The sequence below is a fragment of the Notolepis coatsorum genome, assembly GCF_963971535.1.
Source record: "Notolepis coatsorum genome assembly, chromosome: 6".
NCBI classification, from domain to species: Eukaryota; Metazoa; Chordata; class Actinopteri; order Aulopiformes; family Paralepididae; genus Notolepis; species Notolepis coatsorum.
The window spans coordinates 110246750-110272835 of NC_140170.1; the positions used below are offsets into that span (position 1 = coordinate 110246750).

Consider the following 26086-nt stretch of genomic DNA (forward strand, 5'->3'; position numbering starts at 1 on the left):
TGTGTTTTTAGGCAGTGGTTGATTTGTTCCCATAACAAGGACGTGGATATTACACCCCCCCCCTCACTCTCACCCCCCTCCAAGCAAGGAGGATGAGTGATGTCATAGTTTCTGTGGGAATGTCATTGACTGTATTCACACGGCCCGTAATTTTTGTCTTGCGTCGTGCTCAGGTTGGGCATTCCTTTCCACACCGATTAGGAATCCCAACCTGAGCACGACATAAGAGCAAAATAGCCATGTGAATATGGGCAATTCCCTTCCATTCCCCTCTCACAATTGCCCTTGGCCTGAGGTTAAAGAAAACCCATCATTGGGATTACGAGTTTGTCAGAGCAGGAAGTGAGAGATGTGAGACGTTGCCGCTGGCTGGTTACCTCACTCTGGGGATGGTGTGACATTCCCTCTGGAAAAAAACAGCCGCTAGGGAATCAGCCAGGTGTCAGGTTTCCGGAACCATTTGAGTCGTGCAAATGTTCCGTAAAAGCAGGGCAACAGTATAAATAAACAAAAAAAATACGTAAAGTGCCTCTGGTTATCTTTCACAGGCAAACGACCACTGCGTATGCATGTGATTCCTTCTCCTCATGATACAGTCCATCATCTCTTGCTGTCATGTCCAGCTGCGTGTGTGTTTGTGTGTGCGTGTGCGTGTGCGTGTGTGTGTGTGTGTGTGTGTGTGTGTGTGTGTGTGTGTGTGTGTGTGTGTGTGTGTGTGTGTGTAATGTGTGCGTGTGTGTAATGTGTGTGCGTGCGTGCGTGTGTGTAGACTCGCCCATCAATGGCCAGGGTACTGTGGTGGAGAGTAAGGTGGAGGGGCTGCAACAAGGGGGGGGGGAAGTGAATAAATACATCGTCATTACTTCAAAAAAAGATGTGTCAGTTCAAACGTAGCATAGTTATTATAATGTAGATTCCTACTAAGTTGTGATTTATGCATTACTAAAATAAAAGCAGTTGCACCATGGAGATAAGTTACAACATAACTAAGTAACAACTAAATAGTTACACATGCCCTAGGGTAGGTGTAAATCATACAATGTCAACTAATTATAATCACTAATGATAAAATGGCATTTCTTTCTGCAACACAGCATCATTCTTTCATTAATTGCATGCCATCATAATCTAGTAGAGATTAAATTATCAATGTTATTTCAACACTGATCTAGCTTTACCACGATGCCAAGTGGCTCATGCCAGTCAGCAAGCTAATGCACATGGTAACATAACGATGGAACTCTATCTCACTTGTCAGGGGTCGGCAACATTGGCACACTGTAGCTTAACCAATGGCACACAAGCAATAAGTGTGCGAGAGGAACTTTTTTGGAAATGTTGAAGTGCCCTCTCATCCGCATGCCAAATCACCTCTTTCACAACCATTGGCCTATTATTTATGGTAGTTTGATTGATATATCAAAAAGATATCAGGGTCAGAACCAATCAGAGGCAGAATAGGGGGGGGGGGGGTCTTCACAGAATGCGGGTGGAAGGGAAATTACGCTGTCTGAGCTGTCTTAATAGACAATGGCAGGTCTGCTAGCTAAGAAAGCTAAAGTACATTTTTGGGTATTCCAGCCTTCGTGGACAGAAGAGTGTGGTTTTGTGTTTCAGAAGGACCGTGCTGTGTGGACTTTATGTCTTCAATATGTCGTTTTTTTCTAGTGTTAAACGCCATTTTGAGACCAAACGTGAAAAAACTTTCATGGATGAGGAAGACCAGGCTGAATCCATCAAATGTGCCATGTCCATGTATGGGAAGCAAGTATTTCATAAGGATGACAGCATTCTTGTATAATGCTCATATATAATTACAATGTCCTGATTATGGGAGAAAACGTTTATTAAAAGGGGAACTATCTTATAAATAGCCTTTTCCAGTGTTTAGCATTGTTTTCTAGCAATGTGGGGTTGTATCAACACTGTATATGTCGCAAATATGGCGCATTCCTCCAGTTCAGATGAGACACGGTCCTCCCCCACTGAACCAAGCCATTCTGATTTGACTGGTTCGCTGACGTGAATTAGGCACTGATCTGCATATCTCAGCCCCTGGTTGTAGCCACCGCCCACAATCAACAATTCGCTCAACAACGGAGCGAGTGGAAATAATGCGAAAGCGGTTTTCCTGTCACTGACACTTCCTCAAACAGGTTGACGTGACGCAAGTGCTGATAGAGAGAGCGAGAGAGAGAACGAGCGAGTGAGAGAGATAGAGGGAGAGACAGACAGATAGAGAGAGGGAGAGAGAGGCTCTCATACGGTGCAACTCGAGTCGTCTCGAAGCATTTACACACACGCTTGACTGCGTGTGTGTGTGGGGAAACAGGCGTGCGCTCTCTGACAATCGACTGTGTTATTAGACCCATAGCTATAATATAAGATATATTTTAAGCACTCGCAAATTTCGCAGTCTCCCCATTGATTAAAGCGATGGCGTCCTGGCGCCCCGACCCCTGGCGCTGATTGAGTTAATGAATATAACTCATAATTTTTTTTAATACTATAAGTGTACTGTAGCCTAATCTTTATCTGCAACTGTGAAGAAAACCCCCATTGGTTTAAACGAATGAATAGACACATAAATAAAATTAATAGACACATAAAAAAATATATTTCTTAATTTTTTTTAATAAAAAATAAAAAATGTGAATGTTGATTTAGAATTCGAATGCCAACGTAACGAACGAAGGTCCGAACGTTTGGGCTCAGCCCTAGCGCACACGCACACTCCCACGCGTATTCCGATCTGTGCAATAATATTCACGGGGGTATATATTGTCATTTGAAACAAGTTACCAATGCATTGTCCCGTGGGATTATGGCCCCCCTGTGGCGAAATTAATTAGTCTCCCTCTCTATCTCTTTCTCTGTCTGCCAGTGCAGTGCAGACTGTCATACAGCGCATTGCGAGTATGGGCGGAGCCCAGCCAAAAACAGCTTGGAATCTTGAAGGGTAGAAAATGCTGCTCTACATAACTTGATTAGAAATACAAAACAATGAATCTTTTTGAAAAAAAACCTTACAGATGTGTTCCATAGACTCACAGGAATTGTGTAAAATTTCCCAAATAGTGAAAGAAATAGTAAGATAGTTCCCCTTTAAAGCTGCCTATATGAATGGAATAAAATGACAGATCCGTTGGAGATTTCAATTTTGATGTGGTGTCATAATTAAACTTGTTAACCTTAACTCATTGGGCGCCAGACCAGAGTAAAGTCGGGTTATCTCGCCAGCGGTTGAGCGCCAGACCCGAGTATAGTCGGGTTTTCATAGTTTTTTTCTTTTATTCGATTTTTTTATTCTATGCAATGTCACGGACCTCTGTGTTACCATAGGAAATCATTCTGGGATCCCTAGAGTGCAATACCGGCCGCATCCTGCTAGGTGGCAGTATCGCCCACCCTTTGAAACCTTATTTCACACTGTGTGTTACATTGTATATGGTCCGGGCGGAGAATTTAGACCAAGCCAAGTGAATCGCTTCATCCGACCACTTCGAAACGCGTTCAGCACACATATCTTGTGCCACTTCATGTCAGGGACCCGATGGACATCAATACTGGAAATTGCGATCAGACAATTGGAATATTATCCCTATCTCTTACAGCGGTGGCCCATTGAGTACAAGGATGGCTTACACCGCTGGCCGTGAATGAGTTAATGTTGATATGGCACACTGATTAACAAGAAAACTTAAGTAAAGTAAATCAGTAGCTGATTTAACCCAACCCAACTGGTAGTTACTAAGCCTTGAGTGTCGACTTTACACCCTAACTTAAGAGAGATTGTATATGACAAATCATTTGGATTCTAATAACCAAACAAACAACTGATATCAAGCCATGCCCTCTCTTACCCTGGCCATATCCTGGGTCTGCCATTAGATACGGATGATATGGCCCCGGCTGCATCATGGGGTAATGCGGGGGCATGCCAGGATACTGGGCTGCCATTGGATAGCCTGGGTGTGGATAGTCAGACGGTCCCAGTGGTTTTCCATAAGCATCGTACATGGGCTCCACTGGGTAGCTGGCCATAGGGATGTGCTGGGCTGAGGGGCAACAACACACAACATTGTTGGAGAGGAACACTTTTAACGTCAGAAAAAAGAGACCTTTGTTGCCAACACAATTACTGTGTGTGTGTGTGTGTGTGTGTGTGTGTGTGTGTGTGTGTGTGTGTGTGTGTGTGTGTGTGTGTGTGTGTGTGTGTGTGTGTGTGTGTGTGTGTGTGTGTGTGTGTGTGTGTGTGTGTGCACGTGTGTGTGTGTGTGTTTCTGGAAGGGGGGGCAAGAGAGATGAGAAAGAGACACAGAAGTGCAATAAAGAAAGAGAGAGTGGCAGAGACAGAGAGAGAAGAAGACGGGGATGAAGACAGAAAAGCTCTGTTACCATCGTAAGGTGTGCTGCCCCTCTGTTGTCTCCTCTGGTAAAGGTAACAGCAGGAACACATGAAGCAGCAGACCATGGTAGCAATGATGGCCACAAACAGCAGGATGGAGGAGGCAATCCCAGCTATGGTTGTGGGGCTGAAAGATAATGATAATGAGAGAGAGAGAGAGAGAGAGAGAGAGAGAGAGAGAGAGAGAGAGAGAGAGAGAGAGAGAGAGAGAGAGAGAGAGAGAGAGAGAGAGAGAGAGAGAGAGAGAGAGAGAGATGGGTACATAGTTAGATAGATTCAAACAGAAACAGATGCATTGAATCAAGGAGACTTACAATTCAGATTAGACCACAAAGTGACCCTGAAACCAGACCCAAGCGAATTAATCTCTCTCTCTCTCTCTGTCCCATATTCTCAGAAGGCAAACACAGCATCATACTTCATCCCATCCCTCATCAGTCCCATCTCCCATCTGGGGTGTATAGGTCTCAGGTAAGCCTGGCCTGATCACTGATGTCAGTGAGGTGATGGATGGTTTCCGATGCCATGGAGCGATACTGCCATGTTGCAGCCTCTCAGGTACAAGGTTGCTTACTCCTGCATTATCCCTGATCCCCCTGACCTCTGCACAATCCTCTACTAAAAGCAGAGATAGTCGATGCAGTAGAACCAACTAATGAGAGAATATTGCACTATGGCGGACCTAAGTAGAGTCAATTAGTAAAATGCGACAGATGAGATTGAGCCGATATAGTAGCGCCTGGACTTCTGACCTGGAGCTGAAACTAATTACCTGTTCCTGGAATAGATGGTGGTGGAGACTGGAGAGTGGCACTCAGCTGAGCTGGAAGGTAATAAGGTACATTTGTTCTGATCTAAAGGTGCACTATGCTGTTTCCTGGGGAGGGGGATTTGTTTACATTTGCGCAGTCTGCAATTAATTTACAAAACATATTTACTATACATGATAAATGATTCTATCGTACGTTGTCATAAATCAAAAACAAAATCCCTTTGAGGCACTGTGTGAACCACAGGCCACAGGCCACAACCACTGAATATGCCACACAGGCCTAGAATGATTCTAAATGAAATTGCAAACCCTGCCACAACAACAACACAGTAACTTTTCAGGTAGCTTTCTAGCTTCAAACTGACAGTGTGTTTATTCAGTAATGAAAATATACCTGAGAATTTATTCTCGTTTCTGACTCTTCCAAAATGACATAACTTTACCTCACAGGCAAGTTCACAATAAATGCCCAGAAAAAAAGTGAGTAAAGTCCAACTAGCTGCTTATGCTCGACTACACCAAAATGTCTTTACTGAAACACTACAGCCTACAACCAATAATAGCTCATTCCTCTTACCATCTCCAACGTGCAATCTAACTAAACGTATTAGCCTGCAACGCACCTGGTCCCCATTGGGTACCAATCTAATGACACCATACCTATGCTATTTGGTGGACCTTACAGCACCGTCAGCGCACACATTTTTAGTATAGGTGGTGTGAGGTTTCTGTCCTTGCTCTCTCACTCGTTCTGTTCCTTTAACCACCCTCGCTTTGTTTTCATTCATTTTCTGTCAATTGGTTCTATTCCCTCGTTCACACGTTTTCTCCCCGTTGACGTCATCAGAGACGTCGCTGATTGGTTCTCTCACTTCCCCACGCTTTTCAATCACATTCCCCAGCTGTCACTGCTTTTCAATCAATCGATCCCTCATTATTTATACCCCGTTTTCCCCACCCTAAGTTGTTGGATCGTCTTGATTTGTCTCTGGTTATTTTTCCCCGTTGCTGCTGCTGCTGCCTTTTTCTCTGTGCTGTTCTCCAGGAATTCCTAGAAGCCTTCGCTTGGATACCTGCTCCCGTGGCGCGCGCTCGCCTCCACTGTTGTTCCAGTTCCTTTTACGCATCTCGTCTGGGTGAGTTATCTATTTGACTGTCTTGGCCTATTCAGTTTTTCGTGTGTAACTTTTACACTGAAGACTACCACCTTTTTGTCAAACAGTCACTCACCCAGCCATTATCTATTTTTGCTTATTCCTTTATGGAATAATATTTTTGGGATCTTCCATCTCCCTCTGTGTGTTTGCTCACACCGAAGATATTATTTCACAATTGGACTGTGTTTGGATTTTGCTCACTGTGTGTTTACATGAAGATATTCACTGGGACTGTGTTAGGATTTTGCTCACTGTGTTGTTAACACGAAGAGTTTCACTTGGGCTGTTTTTGGAATTGTGCTCTCTGTGTTGTTAACACGAAGAGATTCACTTGGGCTGTGTTTGGAACTGTGCTCACTGTGTTGTTAACACGAAGAATTGTACACCCTGTTCTCCTGCTCGTTTTAAGACTGCTCTGTCACTGACTCGTTCCCTCTCTCCCTCTCTCGGTCTCGCAACAACATCTGAGAATCCACCGAGAGAATTCTGCAGAGCGGTTCAGAAGTCAACACCTGCTTCCCAAGACTACCCTCACGGGAGAAGCTGCAGAGCAGCAGAACTTTGCCCCTTGATCATTGTACCTGTCTTGTTTGACCTGCCTTCCCTGTTTCTCTTATTCTTAGTACCAAATAAACAAGCCCTCGTATTTGGCAACTCTGAATCCTACTCTCTTGTGTCGTTGCGTTTGGGGTCGGTGTCAAACCATAACATTACGATCCAACCAATATGACGACCCCAGCCGACACAGAGAGGGTCAGAACCGCACTTGCTATTCAAGTCGAGTTGACCAGGGATCACGGTCTCCAATTAGAGCGGGCTGCGGCTGCGGTGCAAGACCTCAGGGACCAGGTCCTGCCTATGCAGGGTTCTATGGCCGCTATGGCGGGACAACAGTCCGAGATTCTCGCTCAGCTTAACTCGCTGGGCGACGCCGTTAATACTTTTCATCTCTCACACCCTTCAGGAACATTCCCCGCAGCCCCAGCAGATCTCGCACCTCGGGAACCCCATCTCTCCGTCCCACGGCTGTTCGACGGTAACCCCGAGGAGTGTGCCACATTCATCATGCAATGTGAGTTGGTTTTCCGTCATCAACCAAGCCGTTTTTCTGCTCATGGGTCCCGAGTGGCTTATATAACCAACCTACTTTCAGGCCATGCTGCCCAGTGGGTCACTTCCTCCTGGGCAATGGAAGCAGATTTTTTGTTCTCCTACCCAGACTTCGTGGCGGAGCTCCGCAGAGTGTTCCACCATCCAGCCCGAGGTCTGGACCCTGGAGCCCGGTTGGGGACCTTCCGACAAGGGAGCAGCAGGGTGACGGACTATGTCATAGAGTTTCGACTGGCGGCGGTGGAGAGTGGATGGAACGAACCTGCTCTTCGCCTAACCTTCATAAGGGGGCTCAGTGACGCAGTCCGGGACCAGCTCGCTACCAGGGAGGTGCCCGACTCCCTCGAGGAGCTGTTTAGCCTTGTCATCCGTATTGACGGACGCCTCCTGGAGAGAAGGCGCGAGAGGACCCGACTGTCACCTCCTGAAGCACCCCGGACTCCTGGACGCCCCGTCCCCAACACTACTGATGGTAACAGGCTTCCCCGTCCGGTGCGCAAAGAGGAACCCATGCAGCTGGGACGCTCTCATCTGAGCCAGGCGGAGCGTCAGGCAAGGCTCAGGTCCGGTCTCTGCCTCTACTGCGGAGGTGCGGGACACCGTATCGCCGACTGCCCTACCCGGCCAAAAGATCGGGCTCACCAAGACCCCGGGAGATCCTGGTGAGCCGTTTTTCCCATTCCCAGCGCCGCGCACCACCTGACCATCTGATGAGCGTCACCCTGGCCTGGGGGGACCAACGTGCCACGGTGGAGGCCCTCATCGACTCTGGGGCAGACGAGAACTTCCTCGACTTCGAGTTTGCCACCCAAGCCAACATACCTCTTGAGGCCCTTGTGAGGCCCTTGGAGATCTTTTCGTTGGACCAACACCGCCTGGCCGACATCTCTCAACGCACCGGCCCAGTCGTGCTGACCATCGCTGGGAACCACGTCGAGAGAATCCAGTTCCTCATTACCCAATCCCCCCTTGTCCCGGTGGTCCTGGGTAGGCCCTGGCTCGCGCTGCACGAGCCCCACATCGCCTGGTCCTCCGGTACCATCAGGGGCTGGAGCTCCTCCTGTCACGCCCGCTGTCTGCAGGCGGCGTCCTGTCCCCCGCCCCGGAGACCGGCTGGTGAGTTGCCCCCGGATCCCTCGTCCATTCCTCCCGAGTACCACGACCTCATGGAGGTATTCAGTAAGACCAGGGCTCAGGCCCTTCCACCTCACCGCCCCTATGACTGCGCCATCGACCTCCGCCAAGGGGCTCCCCTTCCCGGCAGCCGCCTCTACAGTCTGACTGTCCCGGAGAAGAAGGCGATGGATCTCTACATCTCTGAGTCATTGGAAGCAGGACTCATTCGGCCTTCCTCCTCCCCGGTGGCGGCCGGGTTCTTCTTTGTTGGTAAGAAGGATGGGGACCTGCGACCCTGCATCGACTATCGTCAGCTCAACGAGATCACCATCAAGAACAAATACCCCCTACCTCTCATGAGCTCCACCTTCGAGCCACTGACCCAGGCCTCGTTCTTCACCAAGCTGGATCTCCGAAGTGCCTACCATCTTGTCCGTATCCGTGAGGGCGATGAATGGAAGACCGCCTTCAAGACCCCCAGGGGCCACTATGAGTACCTTGTGATGCCGTTCGGCCTCACCAACGCCCCGGCGGTATTCCAGGCACTCATGAACGATGTCCTCCGTGACATGCTGGAGGTGTTCGTGGTGGTGTACCTGGACGACATTCTTATCTTTTCCAGGACCCTCGAGGAACACATCCTGCATGTCCGCCGGGTGCTGGAGCGCCTCCTCCACAATCGGCTCTTCGTCAAGGCGGAGAAGTGCCGTTTCCACTCCAACTCCGTCGACTACCTGGGCTTCATCGTTGAGAAGGGCTTGACCCGAGCGGATCCTCGCAAGATCCAGGCTGTGGAGGATTGGCCGGAACCCACCACTCGGAAGGAGTTACAGAGTTTCCTCGGGTTCGCCAACTTCTACCGAAGGTTCATCCGGAACTACAGTCAAGTGGCGGAGCCTCTTACCAAGCTGACCTCCCCCGCTCTGCCGTTCGACTGGTCCCCAGCAGCATGCGCTGCGTTCCGCTCCCTCAAGAAGAGGTTCACTTCCGCCCCTATCCTGCTCCACCCTGACCCCAAGAGACAGTTCATCGTGGAGGTGGACGCCTCGGATTCTGGCCTGGGCGCTGTCCTGTCCCAACGTTCTCCTTCCGACCAGAAGGTACATCCTTGCGCCTTCTACTCGCGTCGCTTCCTCCGCGCCGAGAGGAACTACGACACCGGCAATCGGGAGCTACTGGCGGTCGTGGCTGCGCTGGAGGAGTGGCGTCATTGGCTAGAGGGTGCCGAGGAGCCTTTTACCATCTGGACGGACCACAAGAACCTAACGTTCATCCGCGCTTCCAGGCGCCTCAACGGTCGGCAGGCGAGATGGGCCAGTTTCCTCAGTCGGTTCGACTTCTCGCTGACCTTCCGCCCCGGTTCCCGCAACACGAAGGCCGACTCCCTGTCCCGGATGCACTCCAAGGGGGCTCCACCCTCTGAGGACCCATCTCCCATCGTCCCGGAGGCCCGAGTGGTTGGAGCCATCACCTTGGGCATCGAGGGTGTGGTGAGGCGTGCCCTACGCTTCCAACGTGCTCCAAGCAACGTCCCTAGGAGCCGTCTCTTCGTCCCCGACTCTGTCCGGTCCCAGGTACTGCTGTGGGGCCATACCAGCCGGTTCGCCTGCCACCCAGGCGTCCATCGCACGTTCTCCTTCCTGGCTCGTCGTTTCTGGTGGCCCACCATGCGGAACGACGTCAAGGAGTTCGTATTGGCCTGCGCGGTCTGTGCCCGCAGCAAGGCCTCTCACCAGGCACCCTCCGGGCTCTTGCAGCCACTTCCCGTTCCAAGCCGTCCGTGGTCACATGTGGCGCTCGACTTCGTCACTGGTCTACCCTCCTCCCAGGGGAACACCTGCCTTCTGACCGTGGTGGATCGATTCAGCAAGGGGGTCCACCTCGTGGCTCTCTCCAAGCTTCCCTCAGCAGCCGAGACGGCGGACCTCCTGACGCACCACGTGTTCCGCCTTCACGGCTTTCCCCAGGACATCGTCTCTGACCGGGGGCCCCAGTTCACCTCCCAGGTATGGCGGGCTTTCTGCAAAGGATTGGGGGCAACGGTCAGTCTCTCCTCTGGCTATCATCCCCAGACAAACGGGCAGACGGAGAGGATGAACCAGAGCGTGGAGTCTGCTCTTCGGTGTGTGGCAGCCGAGAGGCCGGCATCCTGGAGCCGTTTCCTTCCCTGGGTTGAATACTCCATCAACTCAATGGTCAGTTCCGCCACCGGCCTCTCCCCTTTTGAGGTCTCCCTGGGCTACCAGCCCCCTCTTTTTCCCGCACAGGAGACGGAAGTGGCAGTTCCCTCCGTGCAGGTCCACCTCGACCGCTGCCGTCGAGTTTGGGAGATCACCAGGACCGCGCTGCTCCGGACATCAGAGCGCGCCTGTCGTGGTGCCGACCGGCGCCGGGTTCCCGCGCCGACTTACCGCCCTGGGCAGAGGGTGTGGCTCTCCGCGAAGGACCTCCCGCTACGGTCCTCGGCCAAGAAGCTCAACCCCCGCTTCGTCGGGCCTTTCGAGGTCCTGAAGGTACTCAGTCCGGCGGCCCTGCGCCTGAAGCTTCGTGCATCCATGCACATCCACCCCGTGTTCCATGTCTCCCGGGTTAAGCCCATCTCCCTCAGTCCCCTTATGCCTCCAGCTCCTGATCCGCCGCCTCCTGTGCTAGTGGATGGTCACCCCCAGTGGCAGGTCCGCCGGTTGATGGGCGTTCGTCGGCGGGGCCGGGGGTTCCAATACCTGGTGGACTGGGAGGGTTACGGCCCTGAGGAGCGTAGCTGGGTCTCCCGGCAGCTCATCGTGGATCCCGGCTTGATCACCGACTTCCATCGAGCCCATCCTGACGAGCCGGGTCGGCCTGGTCGCCGGGTGGCTCCCGTGGAGGGGGGGGTACTGTGAGGTTTCTGTCCTTGCTCTCTCACTCGTTCTGTTCCTTTAACCACCCTCGCTTTGTTTTCATTCATTTTCTGTCAATTGGTTCTATTCCCTCGTTCACACGTTTTCTCCCCGTTGACGTCATCAGAGACGTCGCTGATTGGTTCTCTCACTTCCCCACGCTTTTCAATCACATTCCCCAGCTGTCACTGCTTTTCAATCAATCGATCCCTCATTATTTATACCCCGTTTTCCCCACCCTAAGTTGTTGGATCGTCTTGATTTGTCTCTGGTTATTTTTCCCCGTTGCTGCTGCTGCTGCCTTTTTCTCTGTGCTGTTCTCCAGGAATTCCTAGAAGCCTTCGCTTGGATACCTGCTCCCGTGGCGCGCGCTCGCCTCCACTGTTGTTCCAGTTCCTTTTACGCATCTCGTCTGGGTGAGTTATCTATTTGACTGTCTTGGCCTATTCAGTTTTTCGTGTGTAACTTTTACACTGAAGACTACCACCTTTTTGTCAAACAGTCACTCACCCAGCCATTATCTATTTTTGCTTATTCCTTTATGGAATAATATTTTTGGGATCTTCCATCTCCCTCTGTGTGTTTGCTCACACCGAAGATATTATTTCACAATTGGACTGTGTTTGGATTTTGCTCACTGTGTGTTTACATGAAGATATTCACTGGGACTGTGTTAGGATTTTGCTCACTGTGTTGTTAACACGAAGAGTTTCACTTGGGCTGTTTTTGGAATTGTGCTCTCTGTGTTGTTAACACGAAGAGATTCACTTGGGCTGTGTTTGGAACTGTGCTCACTGTGTTGTTAACACGAAGAATTGTACACCCTGTTCTCCTGCTCGTTTTAAGACTGCTCTGTCACTGACTCGTTCCCTCTCTCCCTCTCTCGGTCTCGCAACAACATCTGAGAATCCACCGAGAGAATTCTGCAGAGCGGTTCAGAAGTCAACACCTGCTTCCCAAGACTACCCTCACGGGAGAAGCTGCAGAGCAGCAGAACTTTGCCCCTTGATCATTGTACCTGTCTTGTTTGACCTGCCTTCCCTGTTTCTCTTATTCTTAGTACCAAATAAACAAGCCCTCGTATTTGGCAACTCTGAATCCTACTCTCTTGTGTCGTTGCGTTTGGGGTCGGTGTCAAACCATAACAGGTGGTCTGAATTGGAATCAAACCCCATATCCTCCTCTACCAATTAAGCTAAAGAAGTACTGAAGATACTATATGTAACTGAGGGGTTACAAAACCCTGACTGTATTAAAGATTGTGATAGATTAAACCACTACTACATATTATTATTACTTGCCAGACAGTACAGTTAATTATGGCAGACACTCAGAATAGACGGCACGGTGACAAGGAGATATCATTTACAGTATTTATTATTATGCAGAAGATACAACTGTCAATTACTGGGTCGCTCTTTTATGGCGAATGATATTAGAAGGTCAGAGAGTAGCAAAGTCAGTGGGAATGAATAATTCCTAGGCTAGGTATACTAGACCAGACGCCGCCTGGCGTGGGATGGCAATATAGGGGGGCAAAACGAGGGTACAGCTGGAGACTGGTGATATCCTCCCAGAGTTGTAAGCTCCAGAGGAATGAAGAATGTACGGATACTCAGGCTGTTCACTTGAAGAAAAGGGGTTCTCATACGGATCCGGTCTTTATAATCCAAGTGCTCGGCAGCAAGGTAATAGCTGTAATCCAATGCCCGATAGCAATGATGATAGCCAGCCAGCTTCGTCCACGAAGCTAGCCCGATGTAGAATCTTCAGGGTAGTTAAATCCAAACGACAGTGGGTATTAACGATGCTCTTCTCCACGGTACTACGTTTCCACAATCACTATAATCCAACCAATAATGGTTCTACAATATCGCCGCGGTAGGCTCCAATGCGCACATGTCCAATAGTTCTGCTACTAGGCCCACCTCGTGTGCTGGCACTAATTACTATAAGTCCACACACACTTGCTAAGGTTCACGCTAGTTACTAAACGAACGAACTGCTTGTTAATGCTACACACCGAACGAACTGCTGTAATACGATTCACACTAAATGACGACTCTTTACTTCACATTAAGTTAGGTCGAACTTGACTCTGCTATACGCTAGGTTCAACTACTGCTGTTGCATTACTCCGGACGAACTTCACGTTACTGCATTAGGTTGAACTTCACCGTTGTACTGACGAACGAACCAACCACCGAACTGCTACTGTTCGCGCCCTCCACCATATATATACTTAGAGGGCTTTCTAGTGCGCAGCCGAAGCTCTTGTCTGGGATCAATGCGCTGGCCCCAGGCATGTCCCAACTTGTCCAGACTCGTCTTTGAACTTGTCTCAGAGGCGCCGCCGACTTCAAGGGCATTATCCAATGAGGAAAGCGAATAATGCTATGATTCAAACGGAGGCTTAAAGGGATATAGCTTATATATATAAATAATATACAAGTTATATAAAACAATAAAACTTAGATTCTCAATGTTAATCTGGCCCTTCAGAACACTATACATCATTATCTGGGGAGAAGTAGAGCATAGAAGTGACCAAGCCCCCTGGTTTAAAACTATTCAATCTATCAATAGGCAACAACTAACAGTTATTTCACATTGATGTGAATAATTACATCTTCAGATGAAGATACTCGTCTATTAATCTAGGGGTGAAATTAAGAAACGCTGTCGTATTAAAAGTTATATAGCTCAATAGAACGAAGGTTATCTTATAACCCTAGTTATATGAGTAATAGCGAGCGCTCTGCTCTATTGGAACTGTCCCTTTAATCATATCCTAAATGAAAGCTTTCACCTCGTGTACCTGCCCACATCTGCCTGACCACTCCCACATCCGCTCCTATAAAGCAGGGTCATGGCCATACAACAGCTCCTTCCCCAGTCTTTCACCGCCGAAACGGAAGACCGTGGGGTCCTCAGTGAGTCAGAGCAAAGCGCTCGCTATTACTCATATAACTAGGATTATAAGATAACCTTCGTTATATTTCGTTATAGCTTACGCTTTGCTCTATTGGAACACAAGAGCTGAGCAGAGCGTAAGCCCGACAGATGCACCCGCTGAGGTCCCCTACAACCATCAGAACCGGGAAGGATCCGGGCCCCCCTAGAGAGGGACGGGAGGGAGATCAGACCCCGACTGTGCGAAGAGGGTTTAGTGCCTCAAACGCACAGGGTGAGCAGACCGTGGGACTTACCTTTGTTTAGAAGGGCCAGCGACTACTCAGACGCGCATCCCACACGCCACCAGGGAACGGACGTGAGCAGAACCCCCGTCACAGCCCCCAACATCGCGGGGTCGGAGTCAAAACCCCAACCCCGTGGCAAGGCCGTAGCAGCGGAGCGCGGAGGAGGTCCCAGCCCTAGGCCACAACCCGAGGACTAGGACCCCCTGAAAAGGGGGCCTGGTGAGCATAGCTGTCAACTCTCACGGTTTTACCGGGATTCTCCTGTTTTTTCGACCCTCTGCACGGCCTCTTCACGGCTCACGGATTGGTACGTATTTTGTAATTATTATTATTATTTTTTTTTTACAAAATGGGTGCAATTCTCCTCCGTGACGACAGGTGGCAGCAGTGTAGATTAGACCGTTATCACAGGAAGTCAGACCGTTGCGACCAGAAGAAGACAGCGACGCGACCGGAGCTCAGAGCTCAGGGGAGAGAGTAGAAATATGCACCGAGGCGGCCGCGGACCGAGGGTGTCAAATCAACTTAGCCAGTGTCTCTTGATTGCCCACTCTGTGGCTTTTGTCTCTGGAACAAAAGGTTTGCAAATCTTCTGTGGATAAAACAATACAAATGCAGGAATGTGTAAATGTGTTGGTTGGTGAACACTAACAGCCGTTTGCTCCTGCTCCTGCCATTCCTCCACGGATAGCATGCCTTCACTGACGCCCAATTTCCTGAATGCGATTTATACATATAAATAAATTGATCCGTTTTAAAAGTTGTCGTGAATTGTCATGGTATGACAAATACAGTTACTGGTAACTCGCAGGCATTGCAGAGATATTGAGGAAAAACACAAAATCGCATTGGCTTTTTTTCTATCTCATTTTTCTCTGTAGAATGAATGAAAACTTTATTTAACAGATTGCAGAATGGGTACAATACAGTACGGCTCAATACAGACATACATACATACTACACAGACATAATAGACACACACACACTGTTCCAAAAATGATATTCCCATTTCCCACTGCTAAATTAATGACCATAGGTATTTTTTATAGCTTTTTCAGGAACATGGCATGTCTTTTTTTATCATGCATATCCTGTGTCTATATTTTTTAGCATTTTGCACAATCAATGCGGGCGTGACCACCTGCATTTCACTGTATGTGACAAATAAACCTCTTGATTCTTCTTGAGTTGTCGTATTAATATGTAGCCTACAGTGATGAAGGTATAAAGACACTGGTAATACATTGATTGATTGCTAACTTTAACAGATGGGTACAATACAGTATTGTGCAATACACAATTGTTAAGGGGATGCAGACCAGAGAAGGACTTCTTCCCCCATTTTCAATTCATCATAACATTTATGTATGAATTGTAAGATTTCAATAAATATGAACATGTTAATGCTACTACTACATAAACTGAATTTATACTGAATTTGTCTTACACTTAATGCAGGGATGTTCACAACATTTCACTTTCAACCAGGTATCTGATTAATTTAATGTAGCAACTAGTTCACCCAGTCCTTGTTGGACTGATAACTTTAAGTGGTTGCCTAGTGGAGATTTAGGATTCACTGACTGTAGATTGTAAGAAAAAAAGCTGCAAGAAAACTAAATGTCTGGCATCTATGGTTTCCAAATACTGTCAAATTACAGTAAAATCAAATGCATTTACAGATTACAACCTTTATTTAATGGTTAATATTTTGATAAAAGGTAATTTACTGTATTTTTATAGCATTTACACTCTACACAGTAGGAAAACAAAATAATACCGGTTTTGACCAGCAGCGACGAGGCAGCTCCATTGGGAGGGGGCGGGGCCGGGTGTGAGGGGGCGGGCTGAGGGGGCGGGGCCAGGATAATGGGCGTGGCTAAAACCTGCACGTTTTTTCAAATCGAAATGTTGACAGCTATGCTGGTGAGGCCAACTGCAGCTGCAGCATCGAGACCCCACCAGACGGTCACTGGTGACACCAACCCCCCACATCGCCAGCGTATCGGACAGGGCCTAAATCAGGTGAAGGCCCTTCCCCCCTTGGCACGCCGCTCTGAAGCGCTCTCAAGGAGGCTACCCCCCCACAATACTGTGGGGCCGGCCGGCGTGCCGGGGAGACAACCCTCCAAGGAGGTTGACCCCTCAATCCAGTCAAACAGGTCCCAAGAGCAGAACTCGACCTGTGCCCGGAGCACTGCGGACTAGACAGGCGCCTAAGGGGTCTACTGTAAGAACAGTACCCCGGCGGAAAGGGTGTTCGGTATGCTGTGCACCATGTCACAATCTACACGAAACCCGATCCCGCCAATTTATTAATCCTGCGGGGTGGAGGTTCAGAGCAAGAGGCTGACACAATTGGCAGACGCCATGAAAGATGCGGGGGCATACTCTCGGGCAGACGGGGTCAGGCCCGGCCTCAACCCGAGAGTCGACTCTGCTACCAACACACCGGGGAGCCAACCACCCCCCTATGTTTATTTTAACAGGAGGCGGTTGCTCCCTTAACCCACTAAGAAACCCCAGAAACATAACTTCGCGTATACACAGGCTATACAAGCAGTTCAAGCGTTTCAGGTTTCAAAAGGGTTAACCCAGGCCGACAGGTTATCGAGGGCAAGGCCCGACCTGGGCCTGGCGGACCGGGACCTACACAGGGATGCATAGAGGAGTTGACAGGGCAACCTCCCCGACAGCCCCCTCCCATCCCCGGCTTAGCAGGGAAGGAGGGGTGAAACAAATGGAGAAGGACCAAGCCCCCTAACATAGTGCAAAGGTACAACACAGTATGGACCAAAGCACATCACTGTTAAGGGCAACTCGTGGTGGCATCCATATGACACACACATTCATGACATCAATCCCTGTGATGTCCGGCCTGACCTGGCATTTTCCCTCCGGAAAAGCACAAAGTCCTTCGGGGTACCAGAACTACAGATCTGATGTTTGATCTACTCCGTCATCTCCCCCCGGAGATGTACGTGAGCCATCGAGTCTAACCTAGTGCACTGGCGCTTGGTAGAGACAAAAAATCTCCTTCCCAGCCGCCCGCATAAAAAACGCCGTTTTATGATGTTGGGCAACCAATTGGTCTCATAAGACCATATGCTGATTTCATAAACAGCGTATATGCTCGCAAAGAACCCGAGAACAGTGACAGCGAATTTCCGACCAGAAAGAGCCTCACAATGTTTCCCCTTGCTGTCTGGGACGAGCAGCAGGGAGCCGGTCTACAAAAGACACAGACACAGACATGGGTCCTCACATGACGAGCCTGGGAATAACAACTGCGTCAATTCTGCTCCTTATGTAAGAGGGGAAGACAGCGGTTTTCCCAGAGAGACCTCAACGTGAGTAAACAATTGAAAAAGGTTCATGTAACACATTGGACCAAGACTCTCTGAGGAGGAGGCTCTGAAAACTCTGAGGAGGCTCCCTCACTGAGAGGGAGGTTCTGAAACTCCCTGAGGAGGAGGCTCTGACCCAATACACAACTGGTAGGGAGCAGAGTAGAAGACAATTGTCTCTACCACATTGCACCACCTATCCTTTACAATGACAGCGGCCTGTAGCACAGGCCCTGTAACTCACGGACATGTCTCTTGGCCAATAAGAAAACGTGCTTGTGCTTCAATGGCCTCTCGAGCCTGGGAATAAAAACGTGTCAATTCTGCTCTTCATGTAAGAGGAGAAGACAGCGATTCTCCCAGAGAGACCACAACGTGAGTAAAAACAATTGAAACGGGTTCATGTAACAATTGGACCAAGACTCTCTGAGGAGGAGGCTCTCACACTGAGAGGGAGGTTCTGAACTCCCTGAGGAGGAGACTCTGACACCCTGAGGAGGAGACTCTGACACCCTGAGGAGGAGGCTCTGACCCAATATACACTACTGGTAGGGAGCAGAGTAGAAGATAAATTGTCTCTACTGCATTGCATCACCTATCCTTTACAATGACAGCGGTCTGTAGCACAGGCCCTGTAACTCACGGACATGTCTCTTGGCCAGCAAGAAAAAGTGCCTGTGACGTTTTCAAATGGCCGGGGGAAACCTGTGTCCCCCCCCCCCCCCCCTGTGACGAGAGAGAGAACGCCCTCGACAGGGAGACTGATAGGTAGAAAAGCACAACCTCTCGGCCAATCAGTTTCGTAAGGATATAACTATATCCGGGAGGGGAGAGGTTTATTTTATCCACACCCTCACCACCTCACCCCTGATACGACGCCAAAAGAAAGCAGAGCCGTGACACCAGGTGCATGGCGCGCCAGATGAAGCACATACTTACCTGTAGAGTAAAAGCTTTACATCATGCACGCCAGCCACAGCCGATAACCTCGTTTGTGTAAGAAACAGGCTTTATCCACGGCTCTGGCTTATGTGTGAAAACTTGCCACCTGTTATTTTTATCATTACCCTTAACACTTTGAGTGCCAGTGACGCTTTATGTCGCTAGTTAATGCAGACCGTTGAATGCCAGCAACGCTATATAGCGTTTGTTTGTTGTTTTTTTCACGATTTTAATTCGTATTTCATCAATCGCACCTCACGCTAGTGCAGCAACCTCTCTCTAAGCTCCATTGAGAAAATACCGCCCCCTATTGTCTCTCTCTGTGTTTTTCAGCTCGCTTCTCTAGCATGCATAAGTACACATATACTATCGATAATCTAGCGTTTATTTGAAAACTATTGATAAATAGGCCGAAAAATGACAACGTTTTTGTGTATTCCAGAATATTCCAGTAAATGCCGTTTATCACGGAATCTTTATATTTTCCTGAAACTTTCAAGAAAACAAGGGCTTTTCAAAATGCTATAAAACGGAAATGAACCGATTAAAAAACAATCCGTTTCGACAATGTTGACTGCAAACAAGTCATTGATAAGCGACGGGCAGATTAGACACAGTATCCAGCTGCATACCCGGAGACAACGCCGGCGGGGGAACTGCTCAGCGACGCGCGCCCCAATGCGAAGCGTCGGTGGAGGTCAGAATGATCATCATCTTCTAGACTCTCCGGTGGCAACGACATTATCCTTTCCTTCTCCCGTAAATTAGTGAGAGAGGGAGAAACAAAAGAAAATGCCAACACAGCTCCTATAACTAAACTAACTACTTTATCACTAAACTTAAAGCAGTGCTATGACACGGGCTCTGGCGGTGAAAGTAGGGAAGGAGCTGTTGTATGGCCATGACCCCGCTTTATAGGAGCGGATGTGGGAGTGGTCAGGCAGATGTGGGCAGGTACACGAGGTGAAAGCTTTCATTTAGGATATGATTAAAGGGGCAGTTCCAATAGAGCAAAGCGTAAGCTATAACGAAATATAACTCCATTTCCCTGAGAGCTTGAGGTATCATTCTCATGGCTCATTGGCTGCCTTGTATCCATCATACAGTCTATAGAAAGGCAGAGAGATTTGAACCAGCAGGCGAGGCCAGGTGCCACGTCAGCCGTCAATATCCCATTGACGTTTTTTTCTTTTGTTTATTTCTCTTTTCTTTATTATTATTATTATTATTATTATTATTATTATTATTATTATTATTATTATTATTATTATTATTATTATTATTATTATTATTATTATTATTTTATTATTATTATTATTATTATTATTATTATTATTATTATTATTATTATTATTATTATTATTATAAAAAGATATATATGTTTTTTTGTATATAACTTTTCTGAGGTTCAGTGTAAAAACTAACATAATGGTATCCGTGTTTTGCCCCACCTGAACCGGAAGAGAAAGCAGCCTTTCTGCTCTCTCTCTGTGATCATCTTGAAGGCGTCCAGGCAGCAGTAGCGTCGCTGGCAGTTCCCACAGCAGAAGGTGATGAGGGGGCAGTCGAAGCCATTATGCCAGGTACCATTCTTGTCCACATACCACAGGCAGTCCTCATTGGCGCTTACTGCAAGACAAGTAGAAAACACGGTGGAACCATTATATAAAGAAGAGAGATTAGGTAGACAAGAGAGGAAGAGAGAGAGATAGAGAGAGAGAGAGAGAGAGAGAGAGAGAGTGTGTGTGTGTGTGTGTGTGTGTGTGTGTGTGTGTGTGTGTGAGTGAGTGAGAGAGAGCGAGAGAGATCAAATGCTTTTTTATTATTTATTATCAGCTGAATATGAGCCTGGTGTTTCATTGAGTATACAAATGCAATGTTACCTGATGCAATGGAATACACTGCTGTACCTGAATACATATAGTCCAGGCATCAGTCTACGAGCACTCGAGCAGCAATAGCCTACTTTTTATTTACCCTATAAACTCTATAGGTGATGTTTTACAACTCCAGCATGATGTAAGGGAGGGCAGATATTTGGGCACAACTCATCTATGCTGTGAGTGGGACAACCAGAATATCTGATTTGTTACAAAAAAGTGTTCTATTGAGGATTCCACATAGTTCTTCTTTCTGGAATAATTTTGCTAATTTGAACATGCATTGTGCGTTACCTTGTTATGATGACTATAGGCTAACTGTCTTGCTCTACAACTAAATGTAACCATAATGCATTATTGAAGGTTGAAATGTGATATGGCCTGCGGCAGGGTGCTCAGAGTCAGGTGTTTTCAGGGATTTGGACACTTCTATGGGGGTATTTACAGTTTACACTTCAGGGACTTGAAGGATCACCAAATCACTGTTTCAGCCACACTGTTCCAAGCTGAATGGAAGAAACGATCAATTAATAAAGGGTTATCATTATCAACTAGAACATGCTGATGTAGGTCATCCAGCCACCTGCCTAGAGGTGCTAAACGCTTGGGATTATTTGACTGTTGATGTAACGTCAAATTCGTTCAGGTCCACGCAACTACACAGATTACTTTATTTGACCCGCACAGCCAAATTGGGTCAAATGAAAAACATGGCTTATGTAAGGTGATGCTTTCGAATGTAAAATAAAACACATTGCACCTGTTTGCAACTACAGTCTACTGTCTACTACAGGCCTAACGTAAACATAATAAGCAGCAGTAAACAGTGTTTGTACGTAAACAGCGACAAGGCAGTCTAACGTCCAAATGCTGCAACATTGTAACTAACAGCATATTAGATACAGCTACCGCAGAAATATTGGCAATGTTGGACAAATGTTTCCTAAGATCGACTGGTGGTGCGGCCTGGATATCGAGACGTTATCTTACCATGAGAAGCGGAGAGAACGATGGCAAGCACCGCCACAGCCATTGCGACAAGTGACATGTTTCCCGTTATAAGAAACATCCTCACCCAAGACGCGCAAACACACTAATAACGCGTAGGCGTATATATCCTATATAAAAATATCGGCTATTACAAAAGTCTAAGGGCTCACTTGAATCATCTCTCTAGCGTTGCAATTACATGATATTAATAGGATGTGTTTCGTGATCAGCAAGATCTCGGTCGAATGACACATCGCGCCTGTGACGCCGTTTACCCGACGATGGGATGAGGAGGACGAGAGAGGCAATAGGGGGTATCTGCAGAGCCGCAGAGCCAGGCTGGACGGGTTGGAGGCGGTCTGGACAAGTATTAGTGGTATGGACAAGTATTTGCACTACTGCGCACCATTTTCAACTTCACTTTCGTCTCGTTTACATAGGTACATAGACAGTAATGTTACATCTAGACATTTATGACATGTAATAATAGAGTAAACTTGTAAATAGACAGTAATGTTTATGTTACATCTAGACATACCAGATCTAGTAATAATAGAGTAAACTTAACTTTCGTCTCAGTAACAATGTTCATAAAGTGTTGAGTGCTACAGTGTAGGTTAGTTTATTAGGACAAGTGCATGACAGTAAGGTTAGTTAGGGTTAGATTTTTTTTATTTAGATAATGGTTGAAGTAGTGAGTCTTTAGTCGACGGCGAAAGATTCGACGGGATTCGGCTGTCCTAACTGGGGTGGGTAGTTCATTCCACCATTGTGGGGCAAGGACTAAGAATAGGCGACTTCTCTTTGATGACCCGACTTCTCTTTGATGACCCTCCTGGAGCTTGGATAGGAGTAGGAATAAACTGTACATATACAGCACTGTTTGAACCTGGCACACAACATACTTCACATGTCATTTTTCTTTTTGTGGAGACGAAGATGATGAGTACCGGTCTTCTCCTCAGACATATAAAATCAGTTTTTCAATACAAGTACGACTCAAGACACAGAACATTAGTATGCAAAATTAAAAATGAAACAGATTTTGAGTGTGAATGAAAACTTTATTTCAACAAGATTGCAGAATGGGTACAATACAGTACGGCTCAATACACACAATTGTAAAGGGGATGCAGACCAGAGAAAGAAGTTTTGTCTTGTTTTCTCATACTAAAAACGTGACTGTTAGCACAGAGACGGCTGCAGTTACACACAGGGCCATTTTCGTTTCGTTTTCAGGGTCAGTTTCGCTTTTCAGAACGCAACGTAATGGCAGGCAAGTTAGGCCCAGTCCACACGAGCGCTGGATTTAATATAACCATGATTGTATGTGCGCAGTTGCACTGTTCGGCCACACACAACCGGGGATTTGCTACACTGCAACCCCGGTCTTTGAAAACCGGAGTCCAGGGTGAAGTTTTGCGGTTTTGTGTGGGCATAGCAACCAAGGTTGGAGGGAGGGAGCAGAATTAATTATTCGATATCAGTATAATAACTGGACTTTGAGAAGTCTTTATTCATGCAGACAGACACGCAGTTAGTTGGGTCGCTGATGCGTTTGAGTCTCTGCACTCCCTCCTCCCAAGGGCAGCATCGCTCATCGGTGAACCATCACATCTAAATGCCATATGAACACAACCAAAAGTAGCTCTCATCTGTGTACCTAAAAACAGTTCTGTAGTCTTCATCGCCAAAGCCAGAGGTATGCTCTATGTATTTCGAGTCCAATAATAGAATATCCTGTATGCGTGGCTTCAAGACCTATAATGGGTATGTAAAAATAAGCACAGCATGTCAGTCAGGTTTCTGTGGGAATGTGGATTCTGCTATTCTCCCAGAACGGCTTAAGTTTAAGTTTATAAGACACGCATTACTAATTTCACTTACACATAGCACAAAGTGGTTTTCGGTCCAGACTGGAAAGACTATTGCATGTTTCATCTTCATGTCAGCCTAATATTTATGAAACATGAGTTTGCCATTAGAGTAGGGATGTGCCATTATGCTTATTCAATTTACTAACTGAATAATTATATTTATTTCATCAATTAATTACACTTACCGGAAATGAAGCTAACGGGTTGATACTTCGGTCCTTCCAGGTAGGAACAACATACATGTCTTCTATATAAATGTCCATGTCCTGATGAGGAAAAAACAAACATGATTATTAATAGTCTGCCTTCAGTACCAAAAGTTACTTTTAAATGTGTAAGCAAAACAGAATTGCTCCACCTGCCGGCCAAATCCTCCCCCCTGACCGACCTTTCCATCACAGTCGAGAATGCAGCTGTGACCGCGTCCCCGACCGCCAAGAACCTTGGTGTTGTCCTCGACGACCAGTTGAACTTCTCTGCTCACATCGCAGCGACAACCAGAACCTGCCGATTCCTCCTGAGCAACGTCAGAAGGATCCGCCCCTTCCTGACAAAAGAAGCCACCCAACTCCTCGTCCAATCAACAGTCATCTCCCGCCTCGACTACTGCAACGCACTGCTCGCTGGCCTCCCGGCCACTGCCACTAAGCCTCTTCAACTCATTCAGAACGCAGCGGCCCGCCTGATCTCAAACCTACCGAAGTCGGCCCATGTCACCCCACTTCTTAGGGACCTGCACTGGCTCCCCATTGCTGCACGAATCCGCTTCAAGGCCCTCGACCTAGCATACCGTGCGGCAAAGGGAACTGCTCCCGCCTACCTCCGGTCAATGGTCTCTAACTACACACCCTCAAGACCCCTACGCTCTACATCTTCTGGCCGCCTCAGACCTACTCCTATCCAAGCTCCGGGAGGGTCATCAAAGAGAAGTCGCCTATTCTCAGTCCTTGCCCCACAATGGTGGAATGAACTACCCACCCCAGTTAGGACAGCCGAAACACGTCCAATCTTTCGCCGTCGACTAAAGACACACTTCTTCAACCATTATCTGAATTAAAAAAAAAAAAAAAAAAAAAAAAAAACCTAACCCTAACTAACCATACTGTCATGCACTTGTCCTAATAAACTAACCTACACTGTAGCACTCAACACTTTGATGAACATTGTTACTCAGCTGATAGAGTTGTGCCCTTCCTGATGGCTTGTCGTACAGAACTTGTAAGTCGCTTTGGATAAAAGCGTCAGCTAAATGACTAAATGTAAATGTAAATGTAATTAAAAAAGACGTCATACACGTTTCAGAGCCAGTTCACCAATGAGCTTCAGGCATGCATTTCCAATCTGCAAGAAATCACAATTAAGACATTATAGTGAACATGACTGAAACTCTCCCTTCGGTAATAAATGTTAATCTGTTAGACCATGTGACTACTCACAGTTGAATCCATATAGCTGTTCAACCCAAGGCTCCAAAACTCAAGTTTGTCCTTCCTTCACAATTATTTCTTCCGAAGGCCTCTTTCGGTCCAGGACATAACTGAGCTGAAGATAATAACCATTGTTGTGATACAGATGAGTAGTTTTACATAGAAAGTAATTATTTGTAGAAATTTGCCTACCAGTTGTTGTTGGATAGGGTTTCGGGACTTCGCCCAGGGTTGGTCTGGTGAGTAGTCATTGTCCACTGGAATCTCAAGTTCTACAGGGATGGACATACACAAAAATATAAGAGAAATAGTAACAATGTTTAATAAAACTAATAGTGTAGAGGTAAGAATTACTGTAGGTAGGCATAGGTGTTTATAGGCCTGCTTCTGCTGCAGAAGCCAGGTTCTATGGTGTAATAGTTAGCACTCTTGACTTGGAGCAATTAAGAGTTCACTATTTAAGGTGGTGGGTGGCAGTTTAATATGATTATTGGACAAATCATGCATGGTTTCAGTCAAGGCGGCTAAACTTGAATTTAAGACATTTTAAGACATTCTAATGACCCATGCATGCAATTCCACTTACTTGTCATTGCTGGGGGCAGACTTGAACCAGCTTCAGGGAGCACACCTTGAGCTGCTTCCAGTGATAGATCAAGGACTGCTTCCTGTGACACTGTAAGCAGATGACAAACACAGCTTACCAAGGAACAGTGAAGTTCACTATTTAAGGCGGTGGGTGGCAGTTTAATAAGATTATTGGACAAACTGGTCAGACTACTGCTTGACCTTACTCCTAGAACCCACCTCACCCCTGCCCACTTTGACAACCTAGGATGGCTTAGAGTAGACGACAGAGTACAGCAACTAGCAATGGGCCTGGTCTACAAGATACACTACACGACCAAGGTACCCATGTACATGTCAAAATACTTCCCAAAGGTCAGTGAATACCACGATCACAACACCAGAGGGAGCTCC

General features: G+C 47.4%; 1 protein-coding gene across 1 annotated transcript; it reads right to left on the minus strand.

Annotated features, from left to right (window-relative positions):
* Positions 1 to 493: 493 nt before the first annotated feature.
* On the minus strand, positions 494 to 21952 carry shisa4 (shisa family member 4). Its single transcript, XM_084316623.1, has 5 exons — positions 21802 to 21952; positions 20383 to 20560; positions 4399 to 4535; positions 3864 to 4058; positions 494 to 819 (listed from the first exon to the last, which is right to left on the minus strand). The coding sequence occupies exons 1-5, from the start codon at positions 21878 to 21880 to the stop codon at positions 779 to 781; spliced, it is 630 nt and encodes a 209-aa protein (XP_084172749.1). The 5' UTR covers positions 21881 to 21952; the 3' UTR covers positions 494 to 778.
* Between the last annotated feature and the right edge of the window lie 4134 nt (positions 21953 to 26086).

Coding starts and splice junctions, on each gene's coding strand:
- shisa4 (XM_084316623.1), bottom strand. CDS start 21,880: ATGTTTCTTATAACGGGAAACATGTCACTTGTCGCAATGGCTGTGGCG. Junction 4,536..20,382: donor TGCTTTCTCTTCCGGTTCAG/GTGGGGCAAAAC, acceptor ATTATCTTTCAG/CCCCACAACCATAGCTGGGA. Junction 820..3,863: donor AGACCCAGGATATGGCCAGG/GTAAGAGAGGGC, acceptor CCCTTGTTGCAG/CCCCTCCACCTTACTCTCCA.